The 23,099-nt window shown below is 41.2% G+C and overlaps 2 protein-coding genes across 4 annotated transcripts in view; one reads left to right on the top strand and one right to left on the bottom strand.

Moving 5' to 3' along the window:
- The window catches only part of CEP57L1 (centrosomal protein 57kDa-like 1), an 85,791-nt gene extending 71,951 nt beyond the window's left edge, over window positions 1-13,840 (bottom strand). For 2 of the 3 annotated variants that reach the window (XM_010856634.1, XM_010856632.1), the window contains exon 1: window positions 13,547-13,605. The gene's annotated coding sequence lies outside the window, so the exon portion shown is untranslated. Of the gene's footprint in view, window positions 1-13,546; window positions 13,606-13,767 lie in introns of those variants that run through there. The other variant, XM_010856633.1, reaches the window with a different exon arrangement.
- A 384-nt stretch (window positions 13,841-14,224) lies between these two features.
- The window catches only part of SESN1 (sestrin 1), a 114,885-nt gene continuing 106,010 nt past the window's right edge, over window positions 14,225-23,099 (top strand). The window contains exon 1 of the mRNA XM_010856635.1: window positions 14,225-15,314. Coding sequence (XP_010854937.1) covers window positions 15,036-15,314 — 279 coding nt within the window. The 5' untranslated portion in view covers window positions 14,225-15,035. The remainder of the gene's footprint in view (window positions 15,315-23,099) is intronic.

Raw genomic sequence — 23,099 nt, forward strand, 5'->3', positions numbered from 1 at the left:
CCAGAAAAATAAAGTCTGACACTGTTTCCACTGTTTCCCCATCTATTTCCCATGAAGTGATGGGACCAGATGCCATGATCTTAGTTTTCTGAATGTTGAGCTTTAAGACAACTTTTTCACTCTCCACTTTCACTTTCATCAAGAGGCTTTTGAGTTCCTCTTCACTTTCTGCCATAAGGGTGGTGTTATCTGCATATCTGAGGTTATTGATATTTCTCCCGGCAATCTTGATTCCAGCTTGTGCTTCTTCCAGCCCAGCATTTCTCATGATGTACTCTGCATATAAGTTAAATAAACAGGGTGACAATACACAGCCTTGACGAACTCCTTTTCCTATTTGGAACCAGTCTGTTGTTCCATGTCCAGTTCTAACTGTTGCTTCCTGACCTGCATACAAATTTCTCAAGAGGCAGATTAGGTGGTCTGGTATTCCCATCTCTTTCAGAATTTTCCACAGTTTATTGTGATCCACACAGTCAAAGGCTTTGGTGAGAATAGGACCATAAAAAAGCCTTAGAACCAAAGAACTGACTTTTTGAATTGTGGTGCTGGAGAAGACTCTTGAGAGTTCCTTGGACAGCAAGGAGATCAAACCAGTCAATGCTAAAGGAAATAAACCCTGAATATTCACCAGAAGGACTGATGCTAGAGCTGAAGTTCCAATACTTTGGCCACCTGATGCAAAGAGCCAATTCATTGGAAAAGACCCTGATGCTGAGAAAGATTGAGGGCAGAAGAAGGAACAACAGAGGATGAGATGGTTGAATGGCATCACCTATGCAATGGACATGAGTTTGAACAAACTCCAGGAGATAGTAAAGGACAGGGAAACCTGGCATGCTGCAGTCCATGGGGTTTCAAAGAGTCAAAAATGACTTAGTGACTGAACAAAAATAACAACCGTTAAGATTACCATATAATCTAGCAATCATGCGCCTATTTATCCAAATAAAAACTTATATCCACAAAAAAACCTGCCCAAGTGAAAACTTATGTCCACAAAAACCTGCACAGAATGTTCACAGCATCTTTACTCATGACTGACAAAAACTAGAAGCAACTAAGATGTCCTTCAACAGGCAAATAGATAAACTACAACCACACAATGAAATATTATTCAGTGATAAAAATAAACAAGCTATCAAGCCATGAAAAAAACATGGAGGAGCTTTAAATGTAGTATATTTGCTAAGTGAAAGAAGCCAGTTTGAAAAAGCTACATACTGTATGATTCCAACCACATGACATTTTGAAACAGCAAAGCTATACAGATAGTATAAAGATCAGTGGTTGCCAGGGGTTCAGGGAGGGAGAAAGTGTTAGTCGTTCAGTCATGCCCGACTCTTTGCAACCCTATGGACTGTAGCCCACCAGGCTCCTCAGTCCATGGGATTCTCCAGGCAAGAATACTGTAGTGGGTTGCCATTCCCTTCTACCAGGGGATCTACCCAAGCCAGGGATTGAACCCAGGTCTCCTGCACTGCAGGCTGATTATTCAAGGAGAGAGAGGGAAGTGTGAAAAGATTGGAGCACAGGGAATTTTTAGGGCAGTGAAACTATTCTATATGATACTGCAATGACAGATAAATGACATTATGCATTCGTCAAAATCCATAACATGTACAAGTGTGAACCCTAATGCAAATTATGGACTTTGTTAAGAAAAAAAGAAAAAAATATATAGTCCATCTCCCCTCATTTTACAGCCAATGTCTCTGAGGCCCAGAAAGACCAAGAGACTTGCCAAAAATTACACAAAAAAAGAAGAGCTCAGGCCACAGCTGCGATCTGTTTTTATGGATAAAATTCAAAAACTGCACTGTGATGGATATCAGGAGTTGTTAATTCAGCCCTGTTAAAGCTTGAGCTGGGCTACTATTAAAAGTTAAGACCCTTGAGGCTTTCTGACAGTGAGATATTAAACACAATAAGGGTACAAAGGATAAAGAATTCAGCTTAAGTTATGATTCTTTCATTTTAAGCATAACTGTAAAGAAGAGGCTAAACAACTGGAACTGATGAGGTGGCACCTCAAGAAAGTAGAAAGCTTTTCTTCAGGGAAGGCTGAATGAACATCTGAGCTCAATTTGGTATTTGAGCTCTACACTTAGGACCAAAAAAAAGAAAAGAAAAAAATCTGCAACGAGAAAAAAGTTACCACTAAGTTCTTTATCAGGAGGCAGATAGGTATGGATTCCAATTCTGGGCCTGCCATTTATTAGCTGTGTGTTATGGGGAAAGTTATTTCAACTCTCTGGACTGAGCCATCAGGGAAACCCAAGAATACTGGAGTGAGTAGCCTATCCCTTCTCCAGGGGATCTTCCCAACCCAGGAATCGAACCGGGATCTCCTGCGTTGCAGGTGGATTTTTTACCAGCTGAGCTATCAGGAAAGCCTATGCTGCTGTATACTCATTGCCAAACATAGAGTGTGGCCATACTAGGTTTTCAATAAATACTGAAGTGCTGTTTAGTCACTAAGTCATGTTGACTCTTTTCGACTCCATGGACTATAGCCCACCAGGCTCCTCTGTTCATGGGATTTTCCAGGCAAGAATACCGGAGTGGGTTGCCATTTCCTTCTCCAGGGGATCTTCCCCATCCAGGGATCGAATCCTCGTCAACTGAACAAATGAATGCAAATACTGGGCTTTCATTTTTCCATTCCCCAACAATGAAAAAGGTCACTGATGTAACTGATGAAGGAAAATGGCATTGCTTTCTTTAATAAATAAAACTGAGATCTAAGGTTGACAATGAAAGAAGAATCTCTACACACAGAAGGGCAATTTATGAGTTAAATCCATGAGCTCCAGTTCTTGTCTTCAATATTGACTTTCCCCTTGGAGATCTCATTATCACTGTCCCTCCTCACTGGCTTTGTTGGGAGAAGAGTGTTGCTCCCCTTATAATGCTCGTGCCTTGTTAGATCTATAATTATGACTCCCTTATATATCTTGATACAGCAAAGATAAAGTTACAATATTTAAATAAAACTTTACCAAGGCCAGAAGATAATAAACTAGAAGAAAACACAGACATCAAAACAGAAATCAGGCAATGAATCTTAAAAGTTAGGATTTTTCTCTCTGGGGCTTTTAGGCCCTATTCTATGATAGTTCCTGATCTACCCACAACTGGTAAATAAGAATCCATGCTTACCATAACCCCTCCTTAAAGACTAAACCTATGAAAGAGAAGCCCAGAAGGATCCAGGGTTACCTATCCCCACCTAGTTAAATCATTTTACCCAAGCTGTGGTTTCCTGATCTGGAACCTACATTTTTGGAAGAGCTGAATAAGAGAAACGTCAGTCCTTTAGGAGAGACTCTCCTATATTCAGAGAGCTGCTATGGTTTTATACTATAGGCCATCCTAAGTCAGTCAATCTTTATCTCAATTTAGCATGCGTGCGTGCTCAGTCACGTCCAACTCTTTGCGACCCTAAGGGATTTTCTATGCAAGAATACCGGAGTGGGTTGCCATTTCCTTCTCCAGGCAATCTTCCTGAGCCAGGGACTGAATCCGCATCTCCTGTGTCTGCTGCATTGCAGGCAGATTCTTTAGCCCTGAGCCACCAGGGAAGCTCAATATTTCTTGAGCTCAATATTGAATATTAATAATTCAATACTGATATGGGAATATATGCCAGATGCATACGCTGCAGGATAACAGAGACTGCCTACTGTCAAAGTGAAAGTGAAGTCGCTCAGTCGTGTCCAACTCTTTGCGACCCCATGGACAGTAGCCTATCAGGCTCTGCGGTCCATGGGATTTTCCAGGCAAGAATACTGGAGTGGGCTGCCATTTCCTTCTCCAGGGGATCTTCCCAACCCAGGAATTGAACCCGGGTCTCCTGCATTGCAGACATGCTCTACCGTGTGAGCCACTAGGGAAACCTACTGTCAAACCATTCAGTAATTTTAGCTCTCTAGAAATGTTAGTAGCATTCTACAAGTTGACTAGTCATTTCTTCTTGAAATTTGCAAATTCCTGGTTGCCCATTTCTGGGTTATTCTCTTTCTTCTCTGGTGAGTTTCAGACTCTCACTCATGCTTGTGTCATGCTCAGTCATGTCTGACTCCTTGCAACCCCATGGATTGTAGTCTGTCTATGAATACTGGAATGGTTTGCCATTTCCTCCTCCAAGGAAGAGTCAGGGATTGAGCCCATGTCTCCTGTGTCTCCTGCATTGGCAGGCAGATTCTTTACCACTGAGCCACCTGGGAAGCCCAGTTTCAGACTATCCTGGCTCTTATTCTACATTTTCACCATAGCCAATTGAGTTGTTCCCATGGTTAGAGTATAACACGGAACTGATGCTTTTGAACTGTGGTGTTGGAGAAGACTCTTGAGAGCCCCTTGGACTGCAAGGAGATCTAGCCAGTCCATTCTGAAGGAGATCAGCCCTGGGTTTCTTTGGAAGGAATAATGTTAAAGCTGAAACTCCAGTACTTTGGCCACCTCATGCAAAGAGTTGACTCACTGGAAAAGATTCTGATGCTGGGAGGGATTGGGGGCAGGAGGAGAAGGGGACGACAGAGGATGAGATGGCTGGATGGCATCACGAACTCGATGGACGTGAGTCTGAGTGAACTCCGGGAGTTGGTGATGGACAGGGAGGCCTGATGAGCTGCGATTCATGGGGTCACAAAGAGTTGGACATGACTGAGCCACTGAACTGAAACTGAAACACAATGGTTATGAGTAAGCTTTGGATCAACTCTAGCATTTTTTTTTAAGCTATGCAAGGGTAAAATAATATATGTGCAAAGCATTTAAGAGAGTGCCTGAAACACAGAAGCACATAGACATGGTAGGTTAAAAGCAAAATAAAACAAAATATTCTAATAATTTCCAAATATACATCTCTAGCTCAGACCTCACTGCTGAGCTCAAAATGTATCCCCATATGAAACATAGGGCCTATGAAAACTTAGAAATAAGATTACCCTCTGAAGGCTAAACTATCAATCCGTACATAACGGACCAGAGCAGATATATGCAAAGTTGGCTTATACAGACAGAATGGCTCCAAGACTAGAGACTAGGTTACAATATAAATGTTTCAATATATTTAAAGACAGAATGTTTTCATCAAAAAGAAGAGTTTTCAAAGAATGGAAAAAGCAGCCTAGAGAGGCAAAAACTGGAGGCAATCTTAAGTTCTGCTGTAGAGGTTCTCATAGCTTAATGTTACCAAGTGACCACAACATATATCTAATTTCCTTTGTTCCGATTCTAAGCTCCTAAGCAACCTGGTGATTTCTCATATAATTTTCCTACAGAGAAAACCCCTTACTCAGAGAATTAGTATGCTATCTACTTGACAAATATCTCAAAGTATATCAATAATTTGGCATCCTAATAAATTCATCAGTCAAGTGTGTATATGTATCTCACAAACTCTGGTGCACTTACCAAGACTGTGTTTGTAAGTGCACAAGACTTAGGAGCCTTGTATAAAGCCCAGAGATAAATCCATGCACCTATGGACACCTTATCTTTGACAAAGGAGGCAAAAATATACAATGGAGAAAAGACAATCTCTTTAACAAGTGGTGCTAGGAAAACTGGTCAACCACATGTAAAAGAATGAAACTAGAACACTAACAACATACACAAAATAAACACAAAATGGATTAAAGATCTAAATGTAAGACCAGAAACTATAAAACTCTTAGAGGAAAACATAGGCATTATACTCTCTGACATAAATCACAGCAAGATCCTCTATGAACCACCTCCCAGAGTAATGGAAATAAAAACAAAAATAAACAAATGGAACCTAATTAAACTTAAAAGCTTTTGCACAAGAAAGGAAATGATAAGCAAGGTGAAAAGGCAGCTTTCAGAATGGGAGAAAATAATAGCAAACGAAACAACTGACAAAGAATTAATCTCCAAAATATACAAGCAGCTCATGCAGCTCAATACTAGAAAAATGAACAACCCAATCAAAAAGTGGGCCAAAGAACTAAACAGACATTTCTCCAAAGAAGACATACAGATGGCTAACAAACACATGAAAAGATGCTCAACATCACTCATTATTAAAGAAATGCAAATCAAAACCACTATGAGGTATCATCTCATGCTGGTCAGAATGGCCACCATCAAAAAGTCTACAAATAGTAAATGCTGGAGAGGGTGTAGAGAAAAGGGAACCCTCTTACACTGTTGGTGGGAATTCAAACTGGTACAGCCACTATGGAGAACAGTGTGGAGATTCCTTATAACACTGGAAACAGAAATGCCATACAACCCAACAATCCCATTGCTCAGCATATACACCGAGAAAACCAGAATTGAGAGAGACACATGTACCTCAATGTTCATTGCAGCACTGTTCACAATAGCTACGACATGGAAGCAACCTAGATGTCTTGTCCATTGACAGATGAATGGATAAGGAAGTTGTGGTACATAAACACAATGGAATTTTACTCAGTTATAAAAAAGAACACATTTGAGTCAATTCTAATGAGGTGGATGAACCTGGAACCTAGTATATGGAGTGAAGTAAGGCAGAAAGAGAAACACCAATAGAGTATATTAACGCATATGTATGGAATTTACAAAAACGGTAATGACGATCCTAGGTGCAAGGCAGCAAAAGAGACACAGATGTAAAGAACAGACTTTTGGACTATATGGGAGAAGGCAAGTGTGGGATGATTTCAGAGAATAGCACTGAAACATGTATATTACCATATGTAAAACAGATGGCCAGTGCAAGTTTGATGCATGAAGCAGGGCACTCAAAGCCTGTGCTCTAGGACAACCCAAAGGAATGGGGTGGGGAGGGAGGTGAGAGGGGGGTTCAGGACGGGGGGCCAATGTGCACCCGTAGCTGATTCATGTCAATGTATGGCAAAAACCACCACAATATTATAAAGTAATTACCCTCCAATTAAAATAAATAAATTTATTTTAAAAAAACACTGATCACAGATCAGAATAACAAATATAATAATAATAATGATTTTAAATACTGCAACAATTACCACAATGTGACAGAGACATGAAGTTAGCAAATGCTGTAGAAAAAATTGTGCCGATGTATTTGCCCAATACAATGTTGGGCAAGTATATAAATGTCCAATTTGTAAAAAAAATAAATAAATAAAAAAGCATTACTTGTGAGGAACAATAAAAACAGGTATACCTGTTTAAAAAAAAAAGACTTAGGAGCCGTGGTTTTTTAATGAATTTCATAGTGAAGGCCTCTTGTTGGAGTACAGCCATTCAGCCTTTTCCTTGACTAGAGTACTGTTCATTTAAAGCAGGAACTCCTCTACATATCCTCTACTTTGTGTTCAGTCATGCCGGACTCTTCGCGAGCTCATGGACTGTAGCCCACCAGGCTTCTCTGTCCATGGAATTTTCCAGAATACTGGAGTGGGTTACCATTTCCTACTCTAGGGGATCTTTCCAACCCAGGGATTGAACCCACATCCCTTGTATCTCCTGCACTGGCAAGAGGATTCTTTTCCACTTAGGGCTACCTGAGGAGCCCCATCCTCTACTCTATACTATAAATACATGTGACTATCTTATAACAGGATGAGATATGTAGGAACATGGTAAAAATTATTACCAAATCCAATTTCAGGAGGGTGAACACTACAATTTACTAGCAATAAAAGTTTGCTCTGTTAAGACTACTTTTCTAAAATGTTGCATTATAAAATACCTTCTTCCATTCATTAATTATCTCATGTTTTTGTGAACAGGTAAATATGCAACACCTTTGAAAATTCTGACATTAACATTTTTCTTCCATTCTTTTTTTTTTTTTAATTTTATTTTATTTTTAAACTTTACATAATTGTATTAGTTTTGCCAAATATCAAAATGAATCCATCACAGGTATACATGTGTTCCCCATCCTAAACCCTCCTCCCTCCTCCCTCCCCATACCACCCCTCTGGGTCGTCCCAGTGTACTAGCCCCAAGCATCCAGTATCGTGCATCGAACCTGGACTGGCAACTCGTTTCTTACATATATTTTACATGTTTCAATGTCATTCTCCCAAATCTTCCCACCCTCTCCCTCTCCCACAGAGTCCATAAGACTGTTCTATACATCAGTGTCTCTTTTGCTCTCGTACACCAGGTTATTGTTACCATCTTTCTAAATTCCATATATATGCATTAGTATACTGTATTTATGTTTTTCCTTCTGGCTTACTTCACTCTGTATAATAGGCTCCAGTTTCATCCACCTCATTAGAACTGATTCAAATGTATTCTTTTTAACGGCTGAGTAATACTCCATTGTGTATATGTACCACAGCTTTCTTATCCATTCATCTGCTGATGGACAACTAGGTTGCTTCCATGTCCTGGCTATTATAAACAGTGCTGCGATGAACATTGGGGTACACGTGTCTCTTTCCCTTCTGGTTTCCTCAGTGTGTATGCCCAGCAGTGGGATTGCTGGATCATAAGGCAGTTCTATTTCCAGTTTTTTAAGGAATCTCCACACTGTTCTCCATAGTGGCTGTACTAGTTTGCATTCCCACCAACAGTGTAAGAGGGTTCCCTTTTCTCCACACCCTCTCCAGCATTTATTATTTGTAGACTTTTGGATCACAGCCATTCTGACTGGTGTGAAATGGTACCTCATAGTGGTTTTGATTTGCATTTCTCTGATAATGAGTGATGTTGAGCATCTTTCCATTCTTTCAAATATTTAGTAAGTTCATTCTGTGAGGTACTGTACTCAGAGCTGGAGGTGATTTGCAAAAACTGGCACAGCTGCTACTCCTGCTTGCTAACACTTAGAAGCAGACATATTTCAATCAAATTATCATACTAACAACTGTAAAACTACATTTGTAACTTACTAGCAAGTAAAGGTGGAGAAGGAAATGGCAACCCACTCCAGTATTCTTGCCTAGAGAATCCTATGGATGGAGGAGCCTGGTGGGCTGCTGTCCATAGGGTCATACAGAGTTGGACACAACTGCAGCGACTTAGCAGTAGCAGCAGCAAGTAAAGGTATAGGGCACAATAAGAGTATGTAATAGGGGCATTTAATCAAATAAGGTAAATTTCCTGACCCAAGGATCAAACCCAGGTCTCCCACATTGCATGCAGATTCTTTATGGTCTCAGTCACCAGAGAAACCCCAAGATTACTGGATTGGGTAGCCATTCCCTTTCTCCAGAGGATCTTCCTGACTCAGGGATCAAACCCAGGTCTCCTGCATTGCAGGCAGATTCTTTAGCGTCTGAGCTATCAAGGAAGCCCATAACCTTCTCTGAGAAAGTGATATTTCACTCCAGATCTAAGCACAGGAGTCAGAGAGTCTTTGTTGCTGGACAAAGAAAATGGTACCAGAGATGCTGCATCCATATTCAGTGTCTCTAGCTCTTCTCCTGAAAGTTGCTCAGTTGTGTCGGATTCTTTGTGACCCCATGGACGATAGAGTTCATGGAATTCTCCAGGCCAGAATACTGGAGTGGGTAACCTTTCCCTTGCTCCAGGGGATCTTCCCAACCCAGGGATTGAACCCAGGTCTCCCACATTGCAGGCGGATTCTTTATCAGCTGTGCTACAAGGGAAGCCCAAGAATACTGGAGTGGTAGCCTATCCCTTTTTCAGTGGATCTTCCTGACCCAGGAATCGATCTGCAGTCTGCCGCACTGCAGGTGGATTCTTTACCTACTGAGCTATCAGGGAAGCCCAGCTCTTCTTCTATTCTCTCTTAAATAAAACACCCTTCTGGCTTTCAAGATCCTCAGTGAACTCCATGTTGCTGTACGCAGGGATCAGTTATCCTTATACCACTTGACTTAAAGCAGCATTTAACATAGCATTCCTTCCTCCTCAGCCACTTTCACTTGGCTTCTAGGATGTCATGCTCTAGGTTTTTCTCTCTGTTCACTGGCCACTCTCGCATAGTCATCAGTTGCAGGTAACTCCAAATTGACCCAGACTCCATGGAGTGCCTTTCTGTGATATCAACTATTCTCAGTCTTTATCTACTATCAAAACACTACTGGGGGGTGGGGGCAGACGGGCAGGGAACTACTGTGAAATCCAAAATTGTATCTACAGCCAGATCTTTACCCTCATCTCCAGACTCATTTACCAAACTGACTACTCCGTATCTCTACTGTAAAATCAGAGTCATCTCAAACATAAAATAGCCAAACTAAACTCCTGATCTACCCATTTACCCCCAAACACAAATCTGGAGACTTTCCCATTACATTGGCAATTCCTTCCTTCTAGTTGCTCAAGCTAAAAAACTGTAATTATCTTTGACTCTTTTACTCTCAAAACCTCATAGCCAATCTGTCAGCAAACCTGTTGGCTCTACTTCATAATACATCCAGACTCTGGCCTCTTCCCACTGCCTCTACTGTTACTACCCTGGCCCACTACTACTGACATTTTTCACCTGGACAATTATCTTAGCTTACTGTTAGTGTCTCTGCTTCTACCCTTGCTTCTCTGTGGTCCACGATCAACACAATTTAAAAGAAGTAATCAATTTAAAAAGTCAGATTATGCAACCCATCTGCTCAAAACGTTCCAACAGCTTCCTGTCTCAATCAAACAAGTCAAAATTTCTTTCAGTCATCTATATGACCTCCTTCCTCTGTGACCTCATGCTATTCTCTCTTGCCACACTGCTATTTGTCAAATGCGAAGACCTGCAGGTCTTTGTACTGGCTGTTCTCTTCATAGAAACATTCTTACTCCAGGCCTCTGCATGACTTTCTCCTCCTATTTCAGATCCCCTCAAATGTCTGCTTCTTGATTAGGTCTTCTCTGACCACCTTATTTAAAAGTGAAACTTGCCCCCCAAAACCTGGCACTCTCCATTCCCCTTCTGAGTTGGTTCTTCTTTTTCTCCACTGCATTTGTTTTCACTCCCAATATGTCACATATTTATTGTCTATATCTCCTTACTAGAATGCAAAATTATGAGTAAGGACTTTTGTACATTGTGCTCAGTAGTATAACATCAATGTCCTATTACATAGTAGGTACTCAACAGATAGTTGTTGAGTGAACAAATGGATAAAAAGGAATAAGAGAACCAGTGACTGAAAGATCTGTATGACTGAAGCACATAAAGTTGGAGAGTGGTATGCTAGGTGAGGTGGAAAGGGGCCAAATGACATTAGGCTTTATAAAGAAACTTTGCCTTTAAGATTAAAGTAAGACATCACTACATAGTTTTAAGAGAAATTTACATTTCAAAAAGATTATTCTGGCTGCTGTGTGGAGAACCAATGGAGAAACCCCAGGCTGAATAATCACTATTGCAATGGTTTTGGTAAGAGATTATGGCAGTTTAGAAAAGACTGCTTATGTAGATGCAGGGAAAAGGATGGATTTGACGGGTGTTTGGGAGATAAAATCGATAAGACTTAACAATAATCTGGCTACACATGTATGAAGGTGTAGGAGCAAATTAACCAAGATGGTGGTGGTCAAGCTCTCTTGCCTCCACGGCCTCTCGCTATTGCCCCATGTTTCGTAAATACATGGTTATGTAACAGCTGAGATCACTTACAGCAGTGCACATGCAGGTCAAGATGTACCCGCTTGGCCACCAGCCACTTTTTGCTCTGTAAACACATATAAGCTCCATCTGAAAAGCCGTTGCAGCTACATTATAGCTGTGTCCACCGGGTCAACCATGAGAGAATCCAGTGCGTCTGCTGTTATGGTTGCTACGCCAGTCAGGAGAGAATTAACATATCTGTAGTTTCTATGGCTCCTTGAGCTTTCTTCCAGCTTTCCTGCTCGTGCCTTGCCTACCCTGGGCTCAATGAACAGTGTAAACAGTGAGGCAGAAGCACATTAAGAAACCAAGAATAAAGATTAGATTTCAAATTTTCATCACAAGTGGTTGGAATTATCCTAAAGCGAAATATGGAACACTGGAGAACAATCAGAGGTGATAACCATGCATTTGGTTTTAGGCCTGCTGAGTTTGAAGTGCTTGTGAGCTATCCAAGACCTATCTTGGAAATGCATATAACAAAGCTCAAAGGTAAAGCTGGATGGAGTTATACATTTAAGAGTCATAAGTGGTGGTGAAACCACAGCTACGAATGAGATCATATTCAATTACACAGTAAAAAGGAGACTTGGACTTAAGAAACTACCCTACACTTTGTGGGTTGAACAAAGGAGGATGAGTCCGTCAAAAAGAAAAGAAAAAAACAGCTTTTTTGGATTCTGAACCATACTCATAAGTTCTCTTTTTTAAAAAAATTTGATTTAAACCAGTAATCTCAGAATGTTGAAGGCTTCCCAAATTAAACCAATTCATCAGAACTCTTTTCAAAGATAGGTCACTTTCAGAAACCATCTGGAAAATTCACAGTACCATTCTACTTGCTGCTTGAAAATACATCAATATACAAAAAGATATCTATTCCAAAATATATACGACCTCGGCTTATTGCAGTTTCCTGAAATTACCTTCTCTCTCTTTTGCTCAGGGCTTCACCATATGCTGTTCTTCTGGCCCTCTTTCCCCGAGATGAAGATTTCCCTAACTTTCCAAAACTTGGCTAAGTGATCTTTTTTCTGTCCATCCCAATAATATGTCATAGTGCTGTATGTTTAATGTGTATACTGTGTGTTTAACCATTAATTAGACGTCTTTTCCACTGTTGTATATTTAGTACCTAACAAGGCTACATTTTTAGAGACACATCTATTCTGCAACTTTAAACAGTTAAAATCTAATTTGGTTATCAGTCCATTGCCTGGCGTGCAGCTGTCCATGGGGTCGCAGAGTCAAAAAGATGGAGCGACTGAACAACCACTGCTGCTGCTGCTGTAAGTCGCTTTAGTCGTGTCCGACTCTGTGCGACCCCTTAGACGGCAGCCCATCAGGCTCCTCCATCCATGGGATTTTCCAGGCAAGAGTACTGAAGTGGGTTGAACAACCACTGACAACTGTTCAAACGTTGACCTTCCTCTAGAGGAATGACTCAAACGGTAACTTGTAAACAAACGATTGAATCTTTAAAACATACTCAATTTTGGAGATTACTTTCATACGGTATCCTTAAGGCCTGCAAAAATTCATATTTAGGAATACCAGGGATTCTTTCCCATTGAGTCTCATACAAAATGGATTTGACAGCTCTCTTTGAATGCCTGGCTTGGGATGTCAAAAATTTCAGCAAGTAAAGCACAGAACACCCCTGCACAATGGCAAACAAAGCCCGCAATTGCACAGGGATACCCAGTCCATCACGCGCGAGCCCGCTTGGCAGGACGGAAGCAGAGGCAGCAGCGTGGAGCACCGGTTTCCACAGCATCCCCCTTGTCTGGCCTTACGCCGCACCCTCCGACCCTCAGGGTAGCGACCATTCCCAAATTCTCTCCTCGACGCGGGAGAACTGGGCACCCGGACTAGTCCTTCCCAACGTAGATTACTCATAGAAGTCCCTGGACTAAAGCTTACAGTCCTAGATGGCTCGGTTTCTAAACTAGAGGAAATGGAGGAAGGGAAAAAATCCTGTCAAGGAAAAGTGGCAGCCAAGCCCACAGTGCTCACCAAGCCGACGCTCTCAGTCAATCCTCGTCAGCGCTAACCGTTGGCTAGCAGGCCGCCAAAGGCAATGTCGCAGTGGCTCTTGGGGGCTGTAGTTTTTGTCGCAAACGAAAGGCGCAGACAGCACCCAAACTACCTTTCCCAGAAGTCAATGCGAGCACGCCCTGCTTCTTTAAATCTGGGGTTTGGCGTAATAAAGACAGCGTTCTTATTTTTAGACTGACCTTAAACTTAGATTCAGGCACTTCCAGGTGTACGTCTGTGCACACTTTCTTTTCCCTGTTTGTGTTGTCTGTGATAGCGTACTTCAACCTCCCCTTACTTTCTTTTTTTCCCCTTTTTCGGTCCAAAGAAGCCAAACGCCAGGGGATTGAAAACGCTCCCCGGCGCAGATTAAGTGCCTATTAAAGCGCATGCGCCTTGCTTGCTGTCACGCTTGCGTAGCAACCGGCAGCGGTTGGCGGCCGCGCGCGGACCTGGGGTCTGGAGGTAGCCTGTGGGTGGGCGGGGCTTTTTCCAATGGCTTTGCCTCCGCGGGTCGCGTCTACTAGGGCGGGGAAGAGGGCGCAGGGGCAGGGGCGGCTCCTGGTTTGTGCCGGGAGGAGAAAGGGGAGGGGCTGGGGGGTGAGGACCCCATCTTCCCTCCCCGCTCCCGCCCTCTGGGCCGAGCCCCACAGATGAGGCTGGGCGAAGGGGCGGGCTCTGCGCCGCGGACCCCGCAGCTCCGCCAGCTTCGCGGCCCAGCCCTGTGCTCGGGGATTGCGGGGCTGCCCTGTGCCCGTCTGGCTTTGGAGGCGGTGGGCGGTGGACGCAAGGATTGGAACAGAAGCGGCGTCTGTCCAGGGCACCCGGAACTGACAGAGCAGGAGACGCTTTTCCTCCAACGCTACAGAGACAGCGGCTGCACACGGCTGGCGCCCCCCGGGAGCGTCAGGGTCTCTGGCCGTGGCGGCCAGCGAGCCAGGGTTCCGCAAGCCTTCCCAGCCAGCGCCGGGCCGAGAGGGAGGAGCTGCAGAAGGCGGGGACTGGTGCCGGAGGAGGGGCGGGGTGGGAACGCTCCCGAGAACACCGTGGCTGCACTGACAAAAAACACCGAATGGCTGGAGAGCGTTCAACTGTTACCAGCCTTTTTGGGCAGAGCACGGGTTTGACAGCTCCTCAACGTGAGGATATCCGCTGACCCCGCGGGTCGCAGAAGAACACTTTCCCGACACTGGCTGTGCAGCAAAGCCAGCGCTGTAAGGTTTCAACTTGCCAACTTTTTTTTCCAGTCTCTGGCCAGAAGACTGCCCCTCCGGGTAGGAGAGGGCGAGCTCTGTCTTGTAGCTCGAAGAGACGCTTCTGGTTCCAAATGTCACCCAGACGTGTTTTTTCATGACGATTCTAGTTCTCTGATTTCATTCTTATATTTCTCGTTTTAAAAATATAAAGTGCTTTGGGGGGCATGCTGAAAGTTAACTGAAGACGGCAAAGAAAAAACTCCACGGTTGTCATGGCTGAAAGAGAGAATGAAGTGAGATGGGATGGACTGTGCAGTAGAGATTCAACTACTAGAGAGACAGCTCTGGAAAACATTAGGCAAATCATTGTGAGAAAAACCGAGTGTCTTCGTTTGGTGAAAGAGACACCTTATCGTCCAGCAGACGGCCTTTCAAATGCGGTTTCTTTGGATGGATTGAATAAGCTTCTTGCTCATCTGCTTATGCTTTCTAAGAGGTGTCCCTTTAAAGATGTGAGAGAGAAAAGTGAGTTCATCCTGAAGAGCGTCCAGGTAAGAAAGAGCATTTTAAGTACAACTGTTTATCTAGTACAGTGACGTTTACTTGCAGATAATCACTTTGTAATTGCTTCAAGTAAGTTGTTGTATTTGAATTACCTTAAATTTAGAGTGTTCTGTAAAACGTTTAAATTGGGGTTAAAATTGGACAAGGTGAACTAATTTTCAAGTACAACTAAATAAGTATTGTCTTTCTAGAGAGTTTTAGCAGAAATGCATTCTTCCTGGGAAAAATACGTGAAAATTACAGTTAATTACAAGTAAATACTTGCATTTCTTTACATTCATTTTTACATGTTGTTGGAAACTGTAGCCAGTATGCTTTTCATATTGTTACAAACAATGTTCTATGTGGAAAGTTTCACGTTATTAAAAGCTTCTAAAATGATAAAGGATATTAAATGTTTCCTAGTCAGCTTGTTCAAGATAACTGGTGAAACAATTTTCTCTTGTTCTTAAAAACAAAACAAAAAACCCCAGAATCTGTTTCCTAAATGCAACCTTTCTTTTCTGAAAGAAAGAATTATATAAATAATAAAAGCCCATGTTGTAAAGGAGCTGACATCTGCAGATTGAAAAATTGGATCCAGGTTGAGTGACTGATAGACTCTTATGGTCAATTACTTAACTAGCTTTCTCTGTGTTTGCCTAAGTTTGATTCTTTTCTTTCTTACATACATTTCTATTTAAGTTGTAAAAGATTAAGAATGTTTCCTTCTGCTTGTACATATTGAGTTTATCTTTTTTTATTTGAAGGTTTTTTTTTTTTTAAATAAGGTTTTTTGGAAATTAAGAATGGTCAAAATGCTCTTTATGTTTCTCTGTCTAAATTACTCAATTCACATGTGTTCAAAGTCATGGTACGAGAAGTTTTTTAAATGTATGATTTATTTGGGTATATATATATATAAGCTAAGATGAACAGTTTTTCTATTCTGGTTTGAATTCAGTTTAAAGCAACAAAAAAATAATGTGCATAAAACAAAGACTCTTTAAAATCTTTGATTTTTTTTTCACAAACAGTGGAAACAATTGTTACAATTTACATTTATCCAGAGTTACTGCTGCTGCTGCTGCTAAGTCGCTTCAGTCGTGTCCAACTCTGTGCGACCCCATAGACGGCAGCCCACCAGGCACCCCTGTCCCCGGGATTCTCCAGGCAAGAACACTGGAGTGGGTTGCCATTTCCTTCTCCAAATCCAGAGTTACTAGAGAGGAATTATTATTCCAGCACTTGAAGTTTACCCTTTTAAGCATCAAGTTATTTCTCTATCTTAGTGACGACAACAACCATTTCTTTTTTCATAATGGGATCATCATTTTGCATATCAAGTACGTACTGTTGTACAGTTGAGGGTGGAATATATGTATAGGACTCTGTGATCCACTTTGAATTTGTGTGTTCAATTTTTATAGTTTTTCTGTCCCTTCCCTTGCTGTCAGTATTCTTCATTTCAGCCTCTTCTTGAATGCTTTATTTTGCTACTTTTAAAAAGTACTAGAATGGGAAACCAGATAGCCAATTTTGTTAAGAGTTAGATTGAAAACTGAAGTAATTAGGCTCTGGAGATTACAAAGTCAAAGGACAGACATAATGGTAAGTAAATGGGTACTGGTATTAAACCTGGGCTCAGATTCTCCTCCTTTATTAATATACTATATAACCTTGAATGAGTTATTTGACCTCTCTTAGCTTGGATTTCCACATCTATAAAATGGGTATAATAATACAGAGGTGTGTTATTATAGTAAATTAATATTATAAAGGAGATGTAAAATGCCCTATATGTAATGTATACTCTTGTCCTCTTCCTTATTTCTTAAAAAACATTTATTTATTTGTCCGGATGGGTCTTCATTGTGGCACTCAGGACCTTCAGTCTTCCTTGAAGCATGTGGGATCTAATTCCCTGAACTGGGACCTAAACCCAGGCCCCCTGCATTGAGAATGCAGAGTTTTAGCCACTGGACCATCAGGGAAGTCCTTCCTCTCCCCTTTCATAAATGAAATACATGGACTATGTGATATGTATTTTAAGACTCATTCATTCTGCAAAAGGAAGCAAGAATCTCTACTATGAAGTTTTCCTGTCAGTTTATACCTTCATTTTCATCTCTGCATCTATTGTACGTCATTCCAGCCACAATTCTAACAGGCGCTTTACTTATGTTGGGTTATAATCACATATTTATGTGTCTGTCTCCCCTAGGAGGGCTATAAGTTCTCATGAGTATTGACTGGGACTTGCAAGCTACTAAATAAATATTGTGTCTTAGTCTGAATAGGTGAAGTTACTATTAATAGATATGGGATTTTCCATCCCTACATCATTCATTGCTGCCTTCATTCAACAAATGTTAATTGAACCCCTGCTAAATACCATTCTAAGAACTGAGAATCAGTGGTAACAATTTTGACATTCTACTGAAGGGAAACTGACCATAAAGAAGTAAACAAACAATGTAATTTTAGATAATATAGGAAGACTTCCCTGAAGAGATGGCATTTAAGCAGAAATGAAAAAGTATTATCTAGGCAAAAATGAGATTATGAGGGGGACATTCCAGATGTAGGGAATAATATATGTGAAGGCCTCATGGTAAAAGAGATCAGGTGAATTTAGGAGTGGAAAGTAATGCAGTTTGAGGAGAGTGTGAAAGTTTAAATACATGCTTAGGAGTCAGAGCTGACTCCAATACTTTATTAACTCTACAACCTTTGGTAAGTTACATAATCTCTCCTTGACTCAGTTTTCTTATCTGCACAATGAGGATGAGAATAGTTCCTGCTTAACAAAGAGAATAAAATGAAATAATGCTTACAAAGCATAGCACAGTGCCTACTGCTAAGTCGCTTCAGTCGTGTCCGACTCTGTGTGACCCCAGAGACGGCAGCCCACCAGGCTCCCCCGTCCCTGGGATTCTCCAGGCAAGAACACTGGAATGGGTTGCCATTTCCTTCTCCAATGCATGAAAGTGAAAAGTGAAAGTGAAGTAGTTCAGTCATGTCCGACTCTTAGTGACCCCATGGACTGCAGCCCACCAGGCTCCTCCATCCATGGGATTTTCCAGGCAAGAGTACTGTGCCTAGCAAATAAGAAACACCATAAAGCTAGGAATTCTTACTGTTTTTAGGCAGGAGCCAGAGAACAGACCATGTTAAGAGTTATAGACTTCATCCTAGGAACAATGAGAAGCCACTGAGGGACGCTGAGCAAGATGGTGACATGATACATGGTGTATTAGAAGCATCACTTTGGAAGAAATTTGGAGAATGGATTTCAGGGGTCAAGACTGAATGTGCAACAGTAAGGAGGTTGTTCACTGCTGCTGCTAAGTCGCTTCAGTCGTGTCCAACTCTGTGCCACCAGGCTCCGCCATCCCTGGGATTCTCCAGGCAAGAACACTGGAGTGGGTTGCCATTAGTCCAAAGCAAAAATGGTGGAGTAGGATGTAGTAGACAAAGTGGGAAAAGGTGACTAGGTTTGGGAAGTAGTTAGGAGTTAGAAACCATTGGATATAGTATTTAATTGGATATAGGAGATAAAGTAAAATGAAGGATGGCTCTAAAGTTTCTAGCTTAAACTCCTTGGTGAATAGTTAAGTCATTTCAGGAGACAAGAGTGGTAGAAGGTTAATTTAGGGGAGTGATGAGTTCTGTTTTACACAGGTTGAATTAAGTTGCCTTTGATAAATCTGATTAGAAATAGCTCTTAAAGGGATTTCTGCCCCTGACACCACTGTTCTACTTCTGACATTGATATCTCTCACTTTGCCAGACTTAACCTGTCCTCCACCTTTCTATCCATCCTCTCTTTAATTGCAGAGCTCTTTATCTAAAACAGAAATTTGACCATGTTTCTTTCCTCCTGAAAACCCCTTAGGTTAGAATCTAAACTTCTTAATGCCTAGCATCATCTGGTCCGTACTTGATGCTGCACCTTCACTTCTCCACCCTAGCTTCACAAGGGAAACCAAGTAATGTAGTGCTCCATAATACCTTCTGTTGTTCATTAGTAAGCAGCAAAAGCCGAACTGTATTTGCAGTTTTTGCAGCTATTCCTGATGGCACCCTTAATTGCTATAGGTCATGTTGTCAAGGAGACATGGTAGGATGGATTCAACTCAAAATGATTAAACGTGTAAAAATGGGCACTTTGAGAGGTAGCATTCTCTGTTTGTATTCCTATTCTCAATTTATTGATTTCAAATCAACATACTTAAATCTGTTCAACACATTTTTGAGAGCTCTTCTTTGCTAAGCAGTGTACTCAGGAGTGAAAGATCAATTAGATTTATTCCCTGCTTTTGAAGAAGGTCTTCTGTTCTCATAGAAGGAGTTGTGCTGTTGTTAAACCTATAATACATTTTGGATATGCTTGATTCCCTAAGCAAAGAAATGGACTGGCCCATTATACTAGTATAGTCTACCTGTGAGCTATGGTCTTTATGATGCAGGAAATTAAGGGAGAAAATGTGTGTGTATATATTCATCAAAACATCATGAGGTGTATCTGGAATAGCCAAGTACTTTTTCAAGAATAGTCATTTGATCCTTTTCATTTCTGTACCATGACAAAAGAAAACTTAGACTTTCTTATATGTCTGCCAGCAATGAACATTGTCTGAAAGTAACTTGGCTTAAGGTAGAAAATTTAGACCATGCAACAGAGTATTTGTCTTTGTTATGTGGGATGGAGGAGACTTTCATTTAGTGACGTGATTGTTAGCAGCATCTCCCCACCTGCCCAGGGAGAAATGAAACTTTAACTGTTGGGTATGGTGCACATTTATAGTTGTTAAAGTTGCAGTTGAAGTATCCAGTTGGTATCCATTGGGTAATATATAGTTTGTGGGTTTAACAATAGAGGTTAATAAATCTCTTTTTCACATGGTGAGTCTGGAGGTTGGGCTGTTTCAAGCTTGAATGATTCATTAGCTGAACTACATTACCCTTTTGCCTTTTATCATTTTGTTCACCTTTGCTCAGTGTAGTAAGGGCTGTCTTAGCTCATGGTTGCAAGGTTGCTACAGCAATTCCAGGCAGCATGTGCAGTCATTGAACATTTTCAGCTTAGGAGGAAAAGAGTTTTTTCCTGTATATCTATCAGGGAAGAAAATTTTTCCCCAGAAGCCCTCCAGCAGTGTCAAATGCCCTTTACCAAGCCAGTAACTGGCAACGAAACTGGGCATTTATGTTTTTGGTTTGGATTAATCCACATCCAGCCTCTAAGAGCCAGGAGAGCCCCCATCTTGAGAACAAAGATTCCTGTTGTTGAGGAAAAAGAGGGATGGAAGATAGGTTTAGTTAGAGGCTGTCAATAAAACTTATATTTAACTAGATAATATATTGCATTGGTCAAGTTATAATTTAGATTCTGTAAGATTAGGAACATAACTAATTTATAATGATTCTATGAAATACAACAGATTGGGAACATTCTAGAAACAGATTTGGCCTTTTAAGATGATTTTGTTTTTATTTCTGTTTTACTGCTGTGACTAGTCAAAGTCACACATTTAAGGTAGTCCATCTGAAACATTCACTGCTGACTCTTATGTATCACAGCAGATACGAAAATGCTCTTTCAGTATCTACACTGAGTTTCTTCCATATACACTGGTTTTTGGCCTTCCTTACTTTACTGATACACTGAGAACTCAATCCCTTTCCCTCAGAAAGCTTACTGGCTTGCTTCTCTCCTCTGTGCTTCCTCTTATTCCTATCTCTGACCACTTTCTTTGCTTTTGAGCACAGAGGAGAATACTATCTACCCTCAGGTTGTCCGGACTTCTTTGAATGAAAAATGTAAAGAAATTGAAGCAAACCTTTAACTTTTTCCCCTAAATGGTTTGAAAACAAAGTGAAGAGCCTGTGTTCTTTTTAGCCACTGGCTTACAAACATGAATAGTAGCTACGCTCTCTACCCTCAGTGTCCTCTTGAAATATATAAATCATCCTGTCCTCTTTCTTTGATTTGACTTTTAAGAAAGATTGAAACTAACAAGGATTCTTTTTTTTTTAAGTTTTCAGATTTCAAATATTTTATTCCTGTTTTAGTGTCCCAGATGGTCTCTAGCATAGAAACAAAAAGGCAGAATGATTAGTTTTTAGAATAGTTTTTTAATGTAGTTATTGTTTTGTTTATAAATGGGATATAATGTTTGGTAGGAAAATGGGATGTTAAATATTTGCCTATTAGATTTCAACTTAAGGTCTTGGATAGTCTGTATTAGGAGGACTCCCTGAAAAAATAGTTTAGCTTAATTAGAATTATTTTATCTTTAACACTTTGTGCCCTTAAAGTGCTATACAGATCATTCATGGAGTAAAAGACAGCAAATAGATGTGCTGGTCTTTGTTTTAGAGTTATATTAATTTTCTTTTTGGTAAGCCATTAGAAATTTGCAGGATATCTTTTAACTATTTGAGTAGATAATAACTCAGACAGCCAATTTAAAGATTCGTTGAAACTTTGATGTGACAGAAAATAGCTGCAGACTCTTGGGTCTAATGAAGAGTTAGTAATCAGAGCCCTATTTGGTGTTATGTCTTCAGTTCAGGTCAGTTGCTCAGTCGTGTCCACCTCTTTGCGACCCCATGAACCGCAGCACTCCAGGCCTCCCTGTCCATCACCAATTGCCGGAGTCTACCCAAACCTGTGTCCATTGAGTCGGTGATGCCATCCAACCATCTCGTCCTCTGTTGTCCCTCTCTCCTCCTGCCCTCAATCTTCCCCAGCATCAGGGTCTTTTCAAATGAGTCAACTCTTCGCATCAGGTGGCCAAAGTATTGAAGTTTGAGCTTCAACATCAGTCTTTCCAATGAACATCCAGGACTGATCTCCTTTAGGATGAACTGGTTGGATCTCCTTGCAGTCCAAAGGACCCTCAAGAGTCTTCTCCAACACTACAGTTCAAAAGCATCAATTTTTTGGTGCTCAGCTTTCTTTATAGTCCCAACTCTCACATCCATACATGACCACTGGAAAAACCATAGCCTTGACTAGATGGACCTTTAATCATAAATAATTTCATATCTAAAAACAGTGTTTATAAGTAGCAAATTAGCAGGTACTGGAGGAACCAGAGACATGGGAAATTTTAGAATTTGTGGAAGGACAGGGGAGATACTGGTGAAGGGAAGGCAGTGCCTAAAATTCATAAAGAGATGACAGTTACGCTGGACGTATGTCAGTTCGTATGTCCAGCTCGTACTAGCAAGCCTCACCAAAAGTTATAATGTTCTTTGTCACAGTTTCTCAAATCAGTCTATTTTTTTCACGCCATGGTAAAATATTTTCTTTTTAATTGAAGTCAATGGAAAAAAGGATTTACTTTAACCCAGCTTTTCTAGATCATATTTATTACATTAAGAGAGAAAGACCTTAATTAACCTTGATGATATGACCTAGTACTTCAGTGACACTGGCACAGTATACTCTGGGGCACCTGAGGATTCTTCAGAATATTTGATGATGGTATTACTGCCTGCTGCTGCTAAGTCGCTTCAGTCGTGTCCAACTCTGTGCAACCCCATAGACGGCAACCCACCAGGCTCCCCCGTCCCTGGGGTTCTCCAGGCAAGAACACTGGAGTGGGTTGCCATTTCCTTCTCCAATGCATGAAAGTGAAAAGTGAAAGTGAAGTCGCTCAGTCATGTCTGACTCGTAACGACCCCATGGACTGCAGCCTACCAGGCTCCTCCATCCATGGGATTTTCCAGGCAAGAGTACTGGAGTGGGGTGCCATCGCCTTCTCCGGGTATTACTGCCTACA

This window comes from Bison bison, unplaced genomic scaffold (genome assembly GCF_000754665.1).
Source record: "Bison bison bison isolate TAMUID 2011002044 unplaced genomic scaffold, Bison_UMD1.0 scf7180017864373, whole genome shotgun sequence".
Taxonomy (NCBI): Eukaryota; Metazoa; Chordata; class Mammalia; order Artiodactyla; family Bovidae; genus Bison; species Bison bison.